The sequence below is a fragment of the Drosophila serrata genome, unplaced genomic scaffold (genome assembly GCF_035046125.1).
Source record: "Drosophila serrata isolate PLE 108 unplaced genomic scaffold, ASM3504612v1 contig_241, whole genome shotgun sequence".
Lineage (NCBI taxonomy): Eukaryota > Metazoa > Arthropoda > Insecta > Diptera > Drosophilidae > Drosophila > Drosophila serrata.
The window spans coordinates 3,195,398-3,214,132 of record NW_028257139.1 but is presented as its reverse complement, the minus strand read 5'-3'; the positions used below and the strand labels follow the sequence as shown (position 1 = coordinate 3,214,132).

The window sequence follows — 18,735 nt, the reverse complement described above, 5'->3', positions numbered from 1 at the left end:
CTTTTATGCAGTAGCACCCTGGGCCATGCGAGACTTTTCGAACACGAGCCCGCGAAATCAAACGATAAGTCTATTGTATAGATGGTGTCATCGATGTTCTTTCAGAAAGAGAGGTTAACAGAAAAGTGCTGTTGAATTTAAGCTTTTAAGAAAGCATACTGTAAGTTATTAAGAGCATACAAAACTCCCTTGATAGTGACGGCAAAGAAACATCGATGGTTCGATAATCAAAGATCGATGACCGGTGTTTTCATCGATATTTTGCACACCTCTACACCTCTAATGAAAACAAAACAAACTAAAAAAAAAACAAAACAAATTGTTGAATCGATCTAATCGCTGTGATTAAACGTTATCGTCAACTTTAATCGTCTTAATGAACATTATTACACATTATCGTTAACATGGACGGCGAATGGCTGGACGATGCGGAGTTGGTGGCGGCCTTGGCGGTACATGAACAGCAGGAAACCGAGGTATTAAATAATATTGGTTTATCCTTAAAAAAATCCACTCTTCCACGATTTCTTCTTTGTACAGGAAAATAATGTGATGCCTGGGATGGATGAGGCCTGCGAGGGCTTCGACATGGCCACCGGTCACAGTTGGATTTATCCGAAAAATCTTCCCCTGCGATCCTACCAACATAGCATAGTCCACTCGGCGCTCTATAAGAACACCCTGGTGGTCCTGCCCACAGGATTAGGCAAGACCTTCATAGCAGCAGTGGTGATGTACAACTTTTATAGGTGGTATCCAAAGGGAAAAATCGTATTTATGGCCCCCACCAGACCTTTGGTGGCCCAGCAGATCAATGCCTCTCAAAAGATAATGCCATTTGCCCCAGCTGATACAGTGCAGCTCACAGGTGAAGATTTAAAAGGAAAAGACTAAATTTATAATAATAATACCTCATTTTGTACTGCAGGACAGCTTCAGCGACCCAAACGAGCCGAGTTGTGGGCCACCAAGCGCGTATTCTTCGCCACACCCCAGGTGGTGCACTCGGATATGCTGGAGGCCGATGGCTCCTCAACCTTTCCCTTCAACTCCATCAAACTGCTAGTGGTGGACGAGGCACACCGGGCAAAAGGTCGCTATGCCTACACCCAGGTGGCCGATTGTCTGATGGCGCACAACCGAAACTTTCGGATGCTCGCCCTGTCCGCCACTCCGGGCAGGACCATGGAGGACGTGGCCTCGGTGTGCCAGAACCTCTATATATGCAACCTGCAGGTGCGATGGGATAATTCGATCGATGTGCAGCCCTACATCCATCGGCGGATCATTCGCACCATAGTCGTCTCCCTCAAGGACCGGATCAAGGAGCCCAGGGAGAAGCTGCTTCAGATTATCGAGCCCTATCTTCGCCAGCTCATCGAGGCGGACATTCTGAGAGGAAGCAAGGGAGGCATGAGCAAAAACAGCCTGCTCTACGAGCAGAAATTCTTTACCGAACGCTCCTCGGCGCAGGGCCAGCGCCACCCGGATCACAACATCATAATGGGCAACTTTGCCATGTGCATTAGCATGTACCACTCGCTGGAGCTGATGGAGCGACACGGCCTCCGAGTGTTCGTCAACAGCTTCGACGCCGACGAGGACGGGCGTGAGAAGTTTGTCCTGGCCAAAGATCGGGCTTTGAGGGACTTGGTGGAGGAGGTGCGACAGGAGCTAGGTGCCAATCCGCTGGACTACAGCACGGGAAAAATGACAAATGGCGAAGTGGCACCGTTGCCAGCGGACCTGGACTTTGGCCATGCCAAGTATGAGAAACTGCGAGAAGTGTTGCTCCTGCACTTTGCGGTAGGTCTGTCCCAGTAACTTATTTACTAACTATAAAACATTTCTTGCAACAGGCCAATGCCGATTCCCGAGCAATCGTTTTCTGCGAGTACCGGGAGTCCGTAATGCTGATCCACCGTCTTCTTCTCCAGCACAGGCCGCAGCTGCGCCCGCGCTGCTTTGTGGGCCAAGGCAACACGGTGGGCGCCAGCTATGCTCTTACCCAGAAGCAGCAGCTGCAGATTATGGCCGACTTCCGATCCGGCACCAGCAACATCCTGGTGGCCACCTCGATCGGCGAGGAAGGCATCGACGTGGGCGAGGTGGAGATGATCGTTTGCTTTGATATCTGCAGCTCTAATCCCACTCGATTCGTGCAGCGAATCGGACGCACTGGGAGAAAGAAGAACGGCGAGGTGGTTATGCTCGTGACGGAGGGACGGGAGCAGCAGGTGCTCAAGGATGTGCTGGCCCACAAAGACCACATGAACAAGAAGCTGCTGAACTCATCCGTCGTGAAGATGGCGCTGTACGAACAGAATCCACGAATGGTGCCGTCGCAATTTCAACCAAAGTGCGAGGAGAAGCTCATGGAGGAGGCGGTTGTTGAAGAGAAACCAACCGGTGGCAAGGCCAAGGCGGCTGGCAAGGCAAAGGAGCCTAGGAAACGCAAGGAACCGATTGCAAAGGCCGCCACTATAAAGCGGTTCTTCAAGGATGTCGCTGTTTCAGAAAGCCAACTGGGAATCTCTCAGGGTGTACAGCCCTATCAGATGAGCGAAGCCTCTCAGCAGATGATCAAGCAGGAAGTGTCCCGTCGAAGCGTGTCCTTGAATAACTTTCTCGCAGATACCCAGGCAGCACAGCCTACTCTGAGCAACAGTCAGGAAGAGGTTCAGCGTCTTCGAAAACTCACCCGCTTTCTGCAGTCGAATAAGCCAATCTTGGCGGAGTCTCAGTCAGATCTTATTTGCCATCTGCAGGACCAGCAGTTACCACACCCATTGAAGCTCTACCTGCTGCAAAGCAATCCCGTCTTCCTTAGAGAAACCCACTCAAAGATGCTGCTTCAAAGTCAGTTGGAGATCGCCGATGACCGCTTAAACAATCGGCAGCAGAGGACCAGGAACAACTATAAGCTTCTCCTGGAGATCTGCGGGGGAACCGACAAATTGGAGGAGCTTCTGCTGGCGGAGCAGCAGTCCCTAGCAGAGATCACCATCAAGGAGATTGGGAATCCTCTAGACGAACACAGAGAAAGAGAATTTAAGACCACCTGTGATAGGATTTTCGAGGGCCTTGAGGAGCAAGGCCTAAACTCGGATAATTATGAACTGAAGCAGGAGCTGCTGGAGAAGCTCGAGCTGCGGCATCTGGAAGCCACGGTAAACGAACTTCGTGGAATCCCGGAGACATCGTGGTCAGAAGACGACTGGGAAGAACAGCCTACAGAAGATGTGAAGTGTGATTCCATGTATTTGAGCCAGCAGTTAAACTTTTCCGCTGCGGATGCAGTGCAGCACAGTTCCACACCTCTGAGGGTAAAACCCTTGAGCAAACTGATATTCGAACCACTGCCAGAGGAGAATGAAGAAGAGGACACCAGTTTGGGGGACAACTTGGGGCGCCTGAACTGCCTGATGAATGCGAGTGAGTCGCTTCTAAAGACCGAACCTATTGAGATATCCGTTTCTGAACCGGAATCCACAAGAGAAGAGAATCCACCTGCAGCAGCAAGTGAGGTATATCCTATTACCTCAAGTGACAGCGGAGAAAGCGTAGAGCCTAGTGCGGGTCCAAAAATTGAAGCGAAATCCGAATTAGATGAATTGGAGATTGATTTGAATGAATTTCTAACGCCCATGTCCGAGGAAATCAAGTTGACCCAACTGAAAAAGGAGGCGGAGGTGCTTAATCATGAAGATTTGAAGGATTTCCTAGAACCCATGGCTGAAGAATTGGAGCTAATGGGTCAGCATAAGACCACGCTGTCGCCCAATAATGAAGCGAAAGAGAACGAGCCTCTTCCGACATCCCCGTCCAAGTCCATTTCCCGCAATGTCTCGCCAGATATCTTTGCATCCGACTCGCTGTCACCTTGGAAGCCAGCCGGAAAGAGCCTTGCCACCAAGCTGGCAGCGAAGGCAGCGGCAGCTAAGGCTCCACCACTTCCTGCAAACCTTCAGTCGCCGGAAAGTCGAAAGAAAACCGATCCATTGACGCAGGAGAAATCGCCCAGCATTTTTGATCTGTATCTCAATCGAATGAGGGGACGGGGACGCCTGGCCAAGGCTGCAGAGTCCATGCATCGCCTCACCTCGACAAATGTCTCGGTCAAAGAGGCAGAGGAGAAGGAGGATTCGCCCATTGTGCGTCGGCCATCGAAACGTAAGATAGTTATTAGCTCCGACGATGAGGAGGAGGAAAAGAAGCCCCTCGTGGTTGAACAGATTCCTTGCACGCAAATGGAGCCGGAGACACCGACACCGCCGAAAAAGCCGCGTCAAAAGCGCATCAAATTTAATTCTTTCATTGTGGATGAGGCTGATAAAAGCGGCTCAGATCATGACGAGGAGGCCGAGACAACGATCGGCACATATCTGAAGGATTCTGTGATAGTTTCTAGCGATGATGACGAAGATCCCAATGACACTAACGTCCATGCCATGTACCTGCAGGCCGTGAGGTGAGTGAAGAGTAAAATATATTTATTTCCTAGTCCATAAATATTATATTTATTTTTAGGAGCCCTATTCAGAGGCCAGGTGCCTTCAAGATGCCCGCCCCGAAAGTGTACCGGGATGAGTCTCACATCTTCTCCCAGCCAGTGGAGGCGGAAGCGTCTCAGTACCTGCCCTGCTCCTTTATCGTTGACGACGACAGCTCAACCATTCAGGATGTTTCGGAGTGTCCCCTGGAGAAGGCCGAACGCATCCTCAAGGAGCGACGCCGGCAACGGCGACTGGGAAATATACAGCCAGTAGCTCCTGTCAATAAGCGGCGTCGGGTCCAAACCATGAGCACCTCAAGTGACGAAGACGATGTGTGCTTCGTTGAATGACGAGCAGTCAGACTCAAAGTGCCTTTGGGTGGAAAGAGAAAATGTATGTTTGCCATTTTATTTAGTTTCGTTAAGATTTTACTTGGAATTCCTTTTGTCACATTCCGAGCTGGTTAATTATGTTTGCTGTATATTTATTTGCATAATCATAAGTATTGCTCTAACTATACCAATACTCATTCGGATTTTTTTAAAGAAAGCCTTGCAGGGTGTTATAATTGTAGTCAAAAGCTAAAAATGCAGTGAAGGAGTCGTTTCCGACCCTATAAAGCATATATATTCTTTATTAGCATGAACATACGAATCGAACTAGCCATATTTGAACAAAATAAAATTTTTTTCAAAATTTTGAAAATTTTATAAGGGGTTACATCGTTAAAATTGTCAAAAATTGAACAAAATTTTTAAAATTTATAATTTAATATTTAATATGCAGGTTTGTTAAGCTAATTAAAACTAGCACAGAAAAGCTTTCCAAATTGAAATTAATTTAAATTTGGCTTAGTTATCATAAATTCAAAATTGGAACTGCATGGGTATAAAAACTTCAGCTGCCCAAAGTTGGTTTCCTCTCTCGGTATTTATTTATAATTATTTCTTCTTATTCATTTATTTATTTAAATAAAAAATAAACAGGATATTAGATTGACTGTCATAAAGCACCATCTGTGGGGCTTTTTGTATTGGAGACTTATCCCATGTTCGCGATAACATTATGTTAAGCAACGGTTTCGGATTCCAACCTACAGATGGCGTCGTCTAGAAATATAGGAACTTAGTTAAATGAAGAAGAGGTGGCGCAAAAGACAAATTCAACCAATCTCACTTTTCTAAATGTAAATGTTCTTTTTAGAATACAATGTTCTACATGCAGAAATTATGTAAGGTCGTGTAGAGTAGCTATTTGTGTAAATGTAGAAATCATGTAAAACATATTTGTAGAATTGAATTAAATTTGTGGCCGGTACAATTGTATAGTTTCTCAATCTCGGTCTGCATCAAAATCATTTTTTTTTAAATTAAAATCAATTCTTAAAAAACTAATTTTTAAGCTCGTTGAGCATAACCAACCAAACTACTAAACGAGTATTTTGGTTGCAAAATATATGTACATATATATATAAGCAGGAAGCTGTTGAGTTATGACGACTATTTGTAGGAGCAGCTATAAGAAGGGTTTAACAACTACTGGATATAATCAAGTACATATATCTAAATTCATATATATATATATTTGTTATATATCAATCCTTCCGTATCTTTATTTGAACTGTCTTTAAAGGTACGTATGCAAATGATATTACAACTTTGACGGGTCTAACTTAGCTGAATATTTTAATTTTAGTACATAACTTGAAGAATGAAACAACAAAGAATTTATTGATTAAAATAAAATTATACATAATTCCATTAGTTTACGCTAGTTATAGACTTTAATTATAATAATTATATAAATTCAAATGACAACCAATTTTACGTCTTTCCATATACCAACTTTTTTCGCCCGCTGTACTGCGGCATAATCAATAATTTTTAATTTAACAACAATCGCACAATCGTTTCAGCGTAATAACCATTATTATATTTTCAACAATAACAGGCACCACAGCAATAGCAACAGAAACGGCCAGCCAGCCAGCAACAACAAAAAGTCAATTCAATTTTAATGGAGTAGCAATAAAACAGAAAAAGCGCAAAAAATTGATATAGCCATGCGGCTCGTGAGCCATAAGCCAAAACGCAGTCTGCCATGGCAAACACAGAGCTAAAGCTAAAGACAGAGACAGATACTGAATATATGTATACCCCGTCGGGGGGCAATACAATTTTGCAATTGCAATAAAATAATTTAAAATCGTTTTCATCAGCATCAGCTTGAAGAGTTTTCGCTCGCCGGTCGCAATGCAAAAAGTGATTTTGCGGCAATCAGCGATTCGCTCTCTGCGGATGATGATGACGCTGACTTGTTGATGATCACGGCGATGAATGCTATTTGGAATTGATTCGCTGTGAATCTGCATCTGTCTCCGTCTTGGCCCTCTGCCTTGTCGGCCATCATGGCCAGAGTCCAAGCCAATTGCAGCGCCGAAAGTCTTTACGGCCCCGACGATTTCCCTAATACGAAACGTGCCTGCCTGATGCGCCGTGTCCAATTTTGTAGTTCGTTCTTTGTGCAGTCGGATGAGCTGCGATGCCAAATCGCTCTCGAATCCGTTCCCGTTCTCAGAGTTTCACTCATAAACGGCCAGCCAGCCCCCCTTAGGAGCCCCTTAGGAGCCCCTTAGGGGCTGGGCTATCGCTTTGCCCGGTTTGCGGTTTAAATTGTCTTGCGAAACAAAACCAATTTCAATTTCAAACAAAACGTTTTGCGAAAATTACGCAGGGTGTACGCCGGACGTGCTGATGCAAGGCAAGGCCAGGCCAGGCCAGATCAGATCAGGCAGGGTATCTTAAAAACTGCAATAAACGGTCTACAATCGGAGCTGATCTCATCGGAAGTATTTTCGCTGATTGCCATTGCCTCAAAAGGTCTGACTCGGTTCACGGAAATGATCAATGGAAATGATTGGTAATGAAGAGTAAGAGAGAACAGGCACTTGAAGAAAATTCACACCTAGTTTAAATTCATTGAAAAGGTTTTATTTGCTAATCTTCCCCTTCTACATATGTTTATTTACCATGCATGTCATATGTCTAATTTCTTCTCAATGACAAATCGATTTCAAATTGATCCGCTGGCCATTTGGTAACAATGGAAACGCCCACCAACGAGGCCAGGCTAAGTTTCCCGCCATTGCCTCTATCATATCTCCTGACAAATTGATATTGTCTAGGCCATTTTCGATATGCATATTTATGTTCTCGATAGGTTTCTTTGTTTAACTCACGACTGTAAATGCGTGCTTTGTAAGGCTTTATCGTTTTATAATTTTTCTTGGCTTTCATTCACTGAGCTCAGCTTTGACCTCTTGTCAACACACTAGCATGAGCACGAAGGGCTCTATAATACACTCGAAACAATTTTTGTTTACGTAAAAGTGTCTTTTATTAATAAACAAACCTTCCTCATATTATCCTTTACTGAAAGATTCAGAAACCAAGAAAATTAGATGTACTTAAGGAATATTACGAAACATTAAATGATCATATTTAAATAGAAAAATTTAACTCACGACTGGCACAAGTTATTATATACTTTCGAAATCAAATTCTTCAAGTTTACCGTTCAATTTTAGTTGAGCAAAAATGATTAAAAATAATACTTAATTATTAGAAATATTCAACAAAATAAAGTTCGAAATCTGAAGCGAATATCTTCGAGTATCTTGTATTTGCATGGTCGGAAAACATAGCCAGAGTTCTACAAGTTTTTAGTTCTTGTTCGAGTGGATGAAGAAGAGCCGAAGCATGGCCGACGAGGCGCATCTACATCCACATCCACATCCGGTCCGGGGACCTCTGCTTTGTTGCTTCCCCGATAAGTTTCTGATGCGCCGTTGACTTGTCTTGTCACATTATCGTGTTAGCTTGTCCGAAGCGCCAGGCAATTATGGACTGGGCCTGTGTGGGCCCGGACTGCATGGATGTAACATATATTTATGAGGCTTTATGGCCGCTGGCTTTGATTAATGTATGACAGGCCGGGCAGACGCTGGCCGAATGAATATTAAACTTTGTTGCCCCGCCATATAGAGGCGACATCAATTAGCTCTCCGGCATAAATACATTACCACAAATCGCCGAGCATTTCGGAGAGTGCCAGTGCCAGTGCCAGGTCCAGTCGCACTCCAGGCCCACTCCAAGAACGATCCATTCGACGACGCTTATCGCCGCTTGTAAATGTCTCAACTATTTGTTAAATGCTAAAGCGACATGGTCATAATGGAAATGACAACTTAACAGCAACGTCGCGGATGGTATGGCAAAAATGTTAAAAGGCTCGGTCTCCAGCTCGGTCACCTGGGGGCCTCCGCGAGCCTGGCCATGATAACTGTATTGAGAGTGTCATTAACATTTTGATTTGGCTGCAGTCGCGTCGAGGAGTCAGTCGTCGCCATGCCAAGCCACCTCAAATCTATTATGAGCTCCGACTGCATTTCGCCGGCTACTTATCGGGACCCCAGACATGCACATCATTTGTTAAACAAAATATACTGAGGAAAACTTAAGGAGGGTGTTGAAGTATAATCATTGTCTGTAAGAAATTTCAACATTTGAAGTCTGATACAATAATTATAGATCAGTTTTGAGAGGTCCTTTGTAGATGGAAATAAGTTTGCAGAGGCGAAGCAGCAGCTCTTCAAAGGACTGCATGAAATCATTCATTTAGAAAGAGCTTCCTTGATTTGCTTACCATATTTTTATTGCTGTGTAGAGTCACCGTCCGGCTCAAGTCCCCTTGCCCCTCGATTGTGCGAGACAATTAATCAGGTCGATGTTTCCGAATGCAAAATGAAAACACCTTTTTAAAGGCATCAGCAGCAGCACCGAGAACAGCCACAACGATGCCATCAATCAGGTGAAAACCTTGGGATGGCGGCCACGGGCGTGTGTGTGCGAATCCGTGTGGCGCTTTCCGTTTCTGAGAGGTGTGGGTGCAGGGCGAAATTAAAAAGCGTCAATTTGTCACACATGGTCAGAGCTGGATCCAGTATCCTGTCCCGCGTCCGCCTCCTCTCCTGCCACGACTGTCATTAACAACGGTTTTGCGGCTGAGTTTTTAATTGCCGCCGTGTTTGGTCTGAGAATCCGATTTGGATTACCAAGTTGGCACACTTTTATGGCCCTCTCCCGGAGAGTTATTAGCTGCGCTTGCGATCCATTAAGTCAGCAATTGGACGACGCTGACAGCGGCATCGGAATTGGAATCGGAATCGGATGGAGTGTGGGTGTAATGGAAGCTGGCCAATAAGAGTGTTTTGGCGACGGAAAATGTCACTTGGGTTTGGATACAAGGGGGATTTTCGATGGCGTCATCTTCCGCCTGCACAAGCATACATCAGACTTTGGCACTTGACTTGTCAATAGTTGAGAAAGGAGAAGTAAAGAGCTTTTATATATAGTTCAGTCTTTAAGAAAATTGTATAGTGAAGTCGGTATTTTGAGACTACAGGATTAAAGTAAGATGGTTTCAACCTAAATTTTAAATATTATTCAATTGAAATATATAAAACTTAATTAAGATTGTTTAAAGAGCTCATGGAACACTTATATGTCTTAACAGGCTAAGCGAAGGCTGATTTTGAGCCTACAAAATGCTGCTAAATATTCTTTAAACATTCATTAAACTTAACCTTACGATGCAAAGTATTTTTAAATGAAATTATACACATTGGCAGATTAAAATTGAAATTTATACAACCCTTCTTCCAATGCTTTTGCTCAAAGTTTACATTTTTAATTGTGATTCGCTGTACAACCCATTCGCACACGTATTTGGAGACTCTCCAGGTCGATGTTCATCATTCTTCCGCTAATGACAGGGCGGCCATTTTTAAATATTCAAGAGGCTGGCACAGCCTCGATGTTGTTCTATCACCATTAGCTGCAGTCTCCCACTCGCCGGTGTTCATGTAACTCCCACTTGTCAGAGCTTTGGGACTTGGACTCAGCCCGCCCCTTCCTCCATCTTTAGCGACAGCCAGCGGCGGCGGCGGCGGAGGAGCAAACAAGTTTCATTTGTCAGTTGGCCAAGGCAATTTTCTGGCTTCAGGCCGCTGGATGCATTTCCCAAACACCTGGACGAGGAGGCTTCCAGGCTGACACCGGCTTGAGGCCATTTGAAATTAATGAACTGTGATTCACGGCCCTCTCTCCGCTTTCACCCGTCTTGTTTCCGGAAAGGCTTTTTTCATTTCCACTAAAGTGCATTTCGCATGATGAACGAGGCGGCCATGGAGCCAAAGCCCAATCCCGGCCCTCCCACGGCAGCCTTTTTGCCATTTTTAATTGTTTTTGGAACAGACGGCCAGCAAGGATGAATTTTTTCATTAGTTATTCGAGAGAGCAGTGGGAGCGAAAAAGAATAATAGGTGTACAAGGGAAATAAATGGAAAACGCTAATTTGCATAGCAATTTGAAAAATGATTTCTGATTTTGATTTCAGTTTCAGTTGCACACCCATTTGTTTCTTTGCATTGGGGCCATTTCTCAGCTCACTGCCAGGCGAAATTAAATATTAAACACCTCGAGCAGAGAGATTCCTCCTCAACGATTTGCTTTAAGAAATAAACACATTTTAATTAGCATTTTAAATGCGTTTTAAGCAAAAAGCTTTTAAGAAACGGCGCCATAACAATAATCATAACAAAAGCACAAAACAAAGTCGCTCACAGATCGATGCATCAAAATATGAGAGGGCAGGGGCCAGGGTGCGGAATGGCATCCATTCCAGGGGAATCTCAACCTCAAGATGCTTAAAATGGTGCACTGAAAAATAATCTTAGGGGATAAGAATGAATAAATGAGGCCTACCTCAGGAAAGAGTTGTACAATTTTTCGGTTAGTATTAAATTTGTTTTAATGTCATGTCACAACAAGAAAGGAAACTAACTTCCGGAAGACAAAGTTATTTTATCTTTTCAGTTTGCAATTGAGATATAGGATTGTATTGGAAATCGATAATTGTAAAACTAAAAAATTCATAACTAAGCCAAAACTGCATTAATTTCAAATCGGAAAGCATTCCTATGCTAGATTTTATAAGGTTTACAAATCTGCATACTAAATTTAACTTTTTGAAAAATTAAATTTTTTGTCAAATTTTGCCAATTTTAATGATGTAACCCCTTATAAAAATTTCAGATTTTGAAAAATTTTTTGAAATTTTATTTTTTGACCGGACATGTTCGATTCGGATATCGATGTTGATCAAGAATATATATATTATAGGGTCGGAAATGACTCCTTCACAGGCTTACAAGCTTCTGACAAAATAATAATACCCTGGAAGGTTATAATTATACTTATTAATTTTACTAAGGGATTATTTTCCCAAGTGCAGCTTCAGCTCCAGCTCGTTCATTAACAAGCGCGTCAAAGTGATAAGAGTGGCGGAGTGAGCAGTAAGCTGGACGCAGAGGGCAGGTGGGAACAGGAGAGGGCTGGGGAGCGGTAGAGAAACAGGTCACAATGCTAATTGATTGCAGCGACGTCGCCGTCAACGTGGCCGTCATACCAATAAAATTATTGAAGCCACCGCCAGGAGACACGCATTTCTCGAGTCGTTGTCGGAGTGTCGATAAGCAAATTGCATCCCAAAAAGACCGAATGTGACTCATGCCTAGTAGGGGTTCGCCATATACAGGGTACCAGCACGAGGGCATCGTTGAGCATCAGGTAGGAGAATCCACTTCCCACTCCGAAATGCATTGTCTAATGCCCTAAGGGACTGAGATCGGTCTGGGCGGTGAATCTCAACAAATTAAGCAATTAACTTGGGTAGTTGAGATAAGTGCTTTATGGAGGGGCGAATGGAGGAGGAGGTGTCTGTTTAATATTTGTAACCCGATCGAGGCGATTAAAATGCATTCAGCCAATTTGTTTATGCAAATCAAAACCCGAACGGGTTATAGAAACTTCGATTCGAAGCCCCGAGTGGGGAATGGCACGCCGCGAGAGGCACTTTTACGATCTGCATTTTAATGCCACTTAAATGTTATAATTTGCTTTCAAAATATCTAATGTCCGTCCAAGATCTGTGGCATTTGTTTACGCATTTTATGGAGGTTCGAGCTAAAAACGTTCAACGAAAGCTTCATCGAAGACTGAACTGCGTTTGTTGTTGGGTTAAGCTTTTACGAGCGTGTCTTATTTAATTATTTTTATGTGCCAAAAAGACAGTAAAAATTGGAATTTGTGCGACAAAGAGTTCCACGAGAATTGTATAAATTAGTTTAAAACGGTAAAAGATAGGTAAATTAAATATAACATATATTTTCTGTAAAATAAGCCTGCCATATCATTCAAGCACTACCCCTACTGCAGATACTACCCTCTCTACCCTTACCGCCAAAAAAGCCACTTGAAACAATAAGAATCATGACTCCCCCATTTCTGGGTATGATCCATAAATTTCCAAGCTAATCGCACACACTCCAAGCGAAACTGTGCGGAAATTGTTTGTAATCATACGAAAATTGCCTACAAATGAACTGCTTAACGGTGTGTCGCCCATTCAGACAATAGCAATCGGGGAGTCCCCCATAACACCGCCCCCTCCATGCCACACAATCAGCGTCAAGTTCCCCGCAGAAAACCCATTTAACCCGGCCCCGAAAATTGTGCCAAATTTTCCCCGTTTTCGTTTCCCGACTGGAATCGTATGCGCGAGCATATTTAATTTATAAAACAACAAAACCGGCACCCTCTCTCGCGGGGTGAATGGGTGAAAGTGGTGGCAGTACACACGGGGGTGAATACGGAATAATACCAGGAATATGCCAGAGGAAAAGTGCGTGCAAAAAAATCTGTAACTTATTAAAAATGCCCATATACATGCAACAAACATGAGCTCAAGTATTTGTATATGGTTGCATTAGCGTCCACAAGGACCCCAGGGTCAGGGCATAAAAATCAGTAGCTCCATCTTGGTCGAAGGGAGTGGGTGCGAAATTAATTAGAAGCACCCTTCAAGTGTTTGCCGTCGCAAAACGGAAGTATTCTGGTTAACTTTGCTACTGGGAAATTAACTGAATGGAAATTTCCAATCAAAATAAGATTGCTAATTGAATTCGGCTATTAAACTCAATGGGAATGCGCGACAGACAATTTATAGGTCCCATAACATTTTATGAAGAATCCTTATTACTTGCAATATTTTATTAACCAGTAGTAATGCTTCAATCCATTTAAGTTCCTTTTCAGGAATAATCAATCAAGATGTTAAATTTAGTAAATCAAAAGATTGTTGTTTCATAAGTAAAGATTTGCTTTTATTCGAGCCAGAAATCGCAGTTGCTGACTGAATTAGGTTTGAGCCAGATTAGCATCCGACGTGGTAGGAGCGCCATTCTCTTTTCACTTTTCGCCTGGATACGTGGCTGAAACGTCTTAAGCACACTCTCTCACTTGGCCACAAGCCCGATCAATAATTGATGCGCTAATTTATCGCTTGGAAAATTGTGTGGCCAATTGGCTAACACAAAAACACACGCATTCGACCGAGTCGAAGCAGCCTAGCAGTCCCTTAATCGAAGTGAAGTGTGGACAGACGGATAGAGTTTTGGAAAACAATCACGACGGCCTTGGTCTAGGAAGGGAAACCGATTTGGAAGCCCTCCCACTCCCTCCTTGTGTTGGGGGAAATCACTTAAATGAACCGCATACACACAAAGAAAGAGGCAGCTTTTGGTGGGGGAGAGTGGAATTTTGTACTAACTGAATTTGATTCTCTTTTTAGAAAGGAACCTAAAAGGAGTACTACTTCTTCCAGACATTTCATTAAAGTATTATTATTCCATTTAAACATTAAATATAGATCTGCTAAAATTATTTAAACAGAATGTTCTTAGGCTAAACCATAGTAAGCTATATATGATCAAAGGATTAAAAAGGAGCTTAAAGATACAGCCATGATCTGTATTCTATATATTAAACTACTTATATATTTAGTATTTCCACAACACTTCCCTGGCATGAATGTGTGCACTTGAACAGGACTCGCATAAAGGTAAAACTGTCACTAATAATAGCCATGCCCTGACCGCACATAAAGTCCTTTCTGCGACATCCTGAGAGAGAGACAGATAGAGAGAGAGAGAGTGTGGGAATGAGACAACCAGCTGAAAGCAACTGACGGCGAGAGCTGGAGGAGAGAGGTCGCCATAATCAGTATTGGCATTTTAAGTGACACTTGGGCTGTCCTGCGCTGTCCTCCGGAATTCCCACTGCCACACCACCAATCTGGATTGCAGCCCCGCCATCGAACTCAACTCGCGTCATGCTCCGCCATTTGTATATGAGCCAAATAAAAATGCATAGCAAATGAAGCTGGTGGCAAGGCTGACAGAAATCCGAGGGTAGCAGGAGCAGGAACATAAACAGGAGCAGAAGCATGAGCAGGAGCAGGAGCTGGAGCTGGAGCTGTTCCGGTGGCGGTATTATTCGGAGGCACTTGCGCCAAACTTTGCTGCTGAATATTCCATGAAGTTGCCAATAAAGTCAAGTGGCAAGTCCTGGCCACGATGCCGGCAGGGACACTCATACAGTTGAAACTGAGGCTGAGACATGCACTAGTTACGGTGCATACACTGGGAAAACCATGTTAAATCACGCATTTTTCTACTGCCACTTTCAAGGAACAATTGCAGCTTAATATAATTTTGAAATGAGTCTGAAGAATGATTATTTGTAACTTCTATTATTTTTAGGGCTGATATGTAACGTCTTATTGTTTTCGAACAAATTTCAAAAGTTTATTTTTCGACCGGACATGGCTAGATCGACTCAGCTTTGGATGCTTGTTTAAGTTTACGCAGATTTAATAGTGCAATAAAATCTAGCACAGAAAAGCTTTCAAATTAAAATTAATGCAATTTCGGCTTAATTATAATGTCCGAAAAACTTTCATCATTAAAATTGTCAAAATTTGACAACAAATTGAATTTTTTAATTTTAAAAACTGAGTATGCAGATTTGTTAATCTATTAAAAATTAGCATAGAACACCTTTCCGAATTAAAATTAATGATTTTTTGGCTTAGTTGTTCTTTTAGTTTATTCTTTTTGCAGGGTTTTATAATTTCAGACAGAAACTAAAAATAGAATCAACAAACGCAGTACGCAGATTTAATAGTGCAATAAAATCTAGCACAGAAAAGCTTTCCGAATTAAAATTAATGCAATTTCGGCTTAATTATGATGTCCGAAAAACTTAGATTTTTTAAGAAAATTGTCTGTTTTTATACCTTTTTGCTGGGTATAATTTAAGCCAGAAGCTTGTAACGCTGTGAAGGAATCATTTCCGACCCTACAAACTATATATATTCTTGATCAGAATCAAAAGCTGAATCGATCCAGCCATGTCTGGTCAAAAAATAAATTTTTGAAATTTTTTCGAAAATTGAAAATTAAATTAAAATTGTCAAAATTTGACAACAAATTGAATTTTTTAAATTTAAAAACTGAGTATGCAGATTTGTAAATCTATTAAAAATTAGCGTAGAACAGCTTTCCGAATTAAAATTAATGATTTTTTGGCTTAGTTGTGCGTTTTTAAAACTATGATTTGTGGGGGAAAATGGTCTGTTTTTATACCTTTTTGCAGGGTTTATAATTTCAGACAGAAACTAAAAATAGAATCAACAAACGCAGTACGCAGATTTAATAGTGCAATAAAATCTAGCACAGAAAAGCTTTCCGAATTAAAATTAATGCCATTTCGGCCTAATTATGATGTCCAAAAAACTTTGATTTTTCAAGAAAATTGTCTGTTTTTATACCTTTTTGCTGGGTATAATTTAAGTCAGAAGCTTGAAACGCTTTGAAGGAATCATTTCCGACCCTACAAACTATATATATTCTTGATCAGCATCAAAAGCTGAATCGATCCAGCCATGTCTGGTCGAAAAATAAATTTTTGAAATTTTTTCGAAAATTGAAAATTTTATAAGGGGTTACATCATTAAAATTGTCAAAATTTGACAACAAATTGAATTTTTTTAATTTTAAAAACTGAGTATGCAGATTTGTAAATCTATTAAAAATTAGCGTAGAACAGCTTTCCGAATTGAAATTAATGATTTTTTGGCTTAGTTGTGCGTTTTTAAAACTATGATTTGTGGGGGAAAATGGTCTGTTTTTATACCTTTTTGCAGGGTTTTATAATTTCAGACAGAAACTAAAAATAGAATCAACAAACGCAGTACGCAGATTTAATAGTGCAATAAAATCTAGCACAGAAAAGCTTTCCGAATTAAAATTAATGCAATTTCGGCTTAATTATGATGTCCGAAAAACTCTGATTTTTCAAGAAAATTGTCTGTTTTTATACCTTTTTGCTGGGTATAATTTAAGTCAGAAGCTTGAAACGCTTTGAAGGAATCATTTCCGACCCTACAAACTATATATATTCTTGATCAGCATCAAAAGCTGAATCGATCCAGCCATGTCTGGTCGAAAAATAAATTTTTGAAATTTTTTCGAAAATTGAAAATTTTATAAGGGGTTACATAATTAAAATTGTCAAAATTTGACAACAAATTGAATTTTTTAATTTTAAAAACTGAGTATGCAGATTTGTAAATCTATTAAAAATTAGCGTAGAACAGCTTTCCGAATTAAAATTAATGATTTTTTGGCTTAGTTGTGCGTTTTTAAAACTATGATTTGTGGGGAAAAATGGTCTGTTTTTATACCTTTTTGCAGGGTTTTATAATTTCAGACAGAAACTAAAAATAGAATCAACAAACGCAGTACGCAGATTTAATAGTGCAATAAAATCTAGCACAGAAAAGCTTTCCGAATTAAAATTAATGCAATTTCGGCTTAATTATGATGTCCGAAAAACTTTGATTTTTCAAGAAAATTGTCTGTTTTTATACCTTTTTGCTGGGTATAATTTAAGTCAGAAGCTTGTAACGCTGTGAAGGAATCATTTCCGACCCTACAAACTATATATATTCTTGATCAGCATCCAAAGCTAAATCAATCCAGCCATGTCTGGTCGAAAAATAAATTTTTGAAATTTTTTCGAAAATTGAAAATTTTATAAGGGGTTACATCATTAAAATTGTCAAAATTTGACAACAAATTGAATTTTTTAAATTTAAAAACTGAGTATGCAGATTTGTTAATCTGTTAAAAATTAGCATAGAACACCTTTCCGAATTAAAATTAATGATTTTTTGGCTTAGTTGTTCTTTTAGTTTATTCTTTTTGCAGGGTTTTATAATTTCAGACAGAAACTAAAAATAGAATCAACAAACGCAGTACGCAGATTTAATAGTGCAATAAAATCTAGCACAGAAAAGCTTTCCGAATTAAAATTAATGCAATTTCGGCTTAATTATGATGTCCGAAAAACTTAGATTTTTTAAGAAAATTGTCTGTTTTTATACCTTTTTGCTGGGTATAATTTAAGTCAGAAGCTTGTAACGCTGTGAAGGAATCATTTCCGACCCTACAAACTATATATATTCTTGATCAGAATCAAAAGCTGAATCGATCCAGCCATGTCTGGTCAAAAAATAAATTTTTGAAATTTTTTCGAAAATTGAAAATTTTTATTAAAATTGTCAAAATTTGACAACAAATTGAATTTTTTAAATTTAAAAACTGAGTATGCAGATTTGTTTATCTATTAAAAATTAGCATAGAACAGCTTTCCGAATTAAAATTAATGATTTTTTGGCTTAGTTGTGCGTTTTTAAAACTATGATTTGTGGGGAAAAATGGTCTGTTTTTATACCTTTTTGCAGGGTTTTATAATTTCAGACAGAAACTAAAAATAGAATCAACAAACGCAGTACGCAGATTTAATAGTGCAATAAAATCTAGCACAGAAAAGCTTTCCGAATTAAAATTAATACAATTTCGGCTTAATTATGATGTCCGAAAAACTTTGATTTTTCAAGAAAATTGTCTGTTTTTATACCTTTTTGCTGAGTATAATTTAAGTCAGAAGCTTGTAACGCTGTGAAGGAATCATTTCCGACCCTACAAACTATATATATTCTTGATCAGAATCAAAAGCTGAATCGATCCAGCCATGTCTGGTCGAAAAATAAATTTTTGAAATTTTTTCGAAAATGGAAAATTTTATAAGGGGTTACATCATTAAAATTGTCAAAATTTGACAACAAATTGAATTTTTTTAATTTTAAAAACTGAGTATGCAGATTTGTTAATCTGTTAAAAATTAGCATAGAACACCTTTCCGAATTGAAATTA

At 40.7% G+C, this 18,735-nt stretch overlaps 1 protein-coding gene across 3 annotated transcripts in view; it reads left to right on the top strand.

Moving 5' to 3' along the window:
* Nucleotides 1-247: 247 nt before the first annotated feature.
* The window catches only part of Fancm (FA complementation group M), a 41,197-nt gene continuing 22,709 nt past the window's right edge, over nt 248-18,735 (top strand). Inside the window, exons 1-6 of one of the 3 annotated variants that reach the window (XM_086831935.1) lie at nt 248-476; nt 541-868; nt 929-1,806; nt 1,860-4,471; nt 4,531-4,889; nt 6,447-6,461. In XM_086831935.1, the coding sequence (XP_086688061.1) occupies nt 405-476; nt 541-868; nt 929-1,806; nt 1,860-4,471; nt 4,531-4,846 (4,206 nt within the window). In that variant the 5' untranslated portion in view covers nt 248-404 and the 3' untranslated portion in view covers nt 4,847-4,889; nt 6,447-6,461. Of the gene's footprint in view, nt 477-540; nt 869-928; nt 1,807-1,859; nt 4,472-4,530; nt 5,512-6,446; nt 6,462-18,735 lie in introns of those variants that run through there. The other 2 variants (XM_020958334.2, XM_020958333.2) reach the window with 2 other exon arrangements.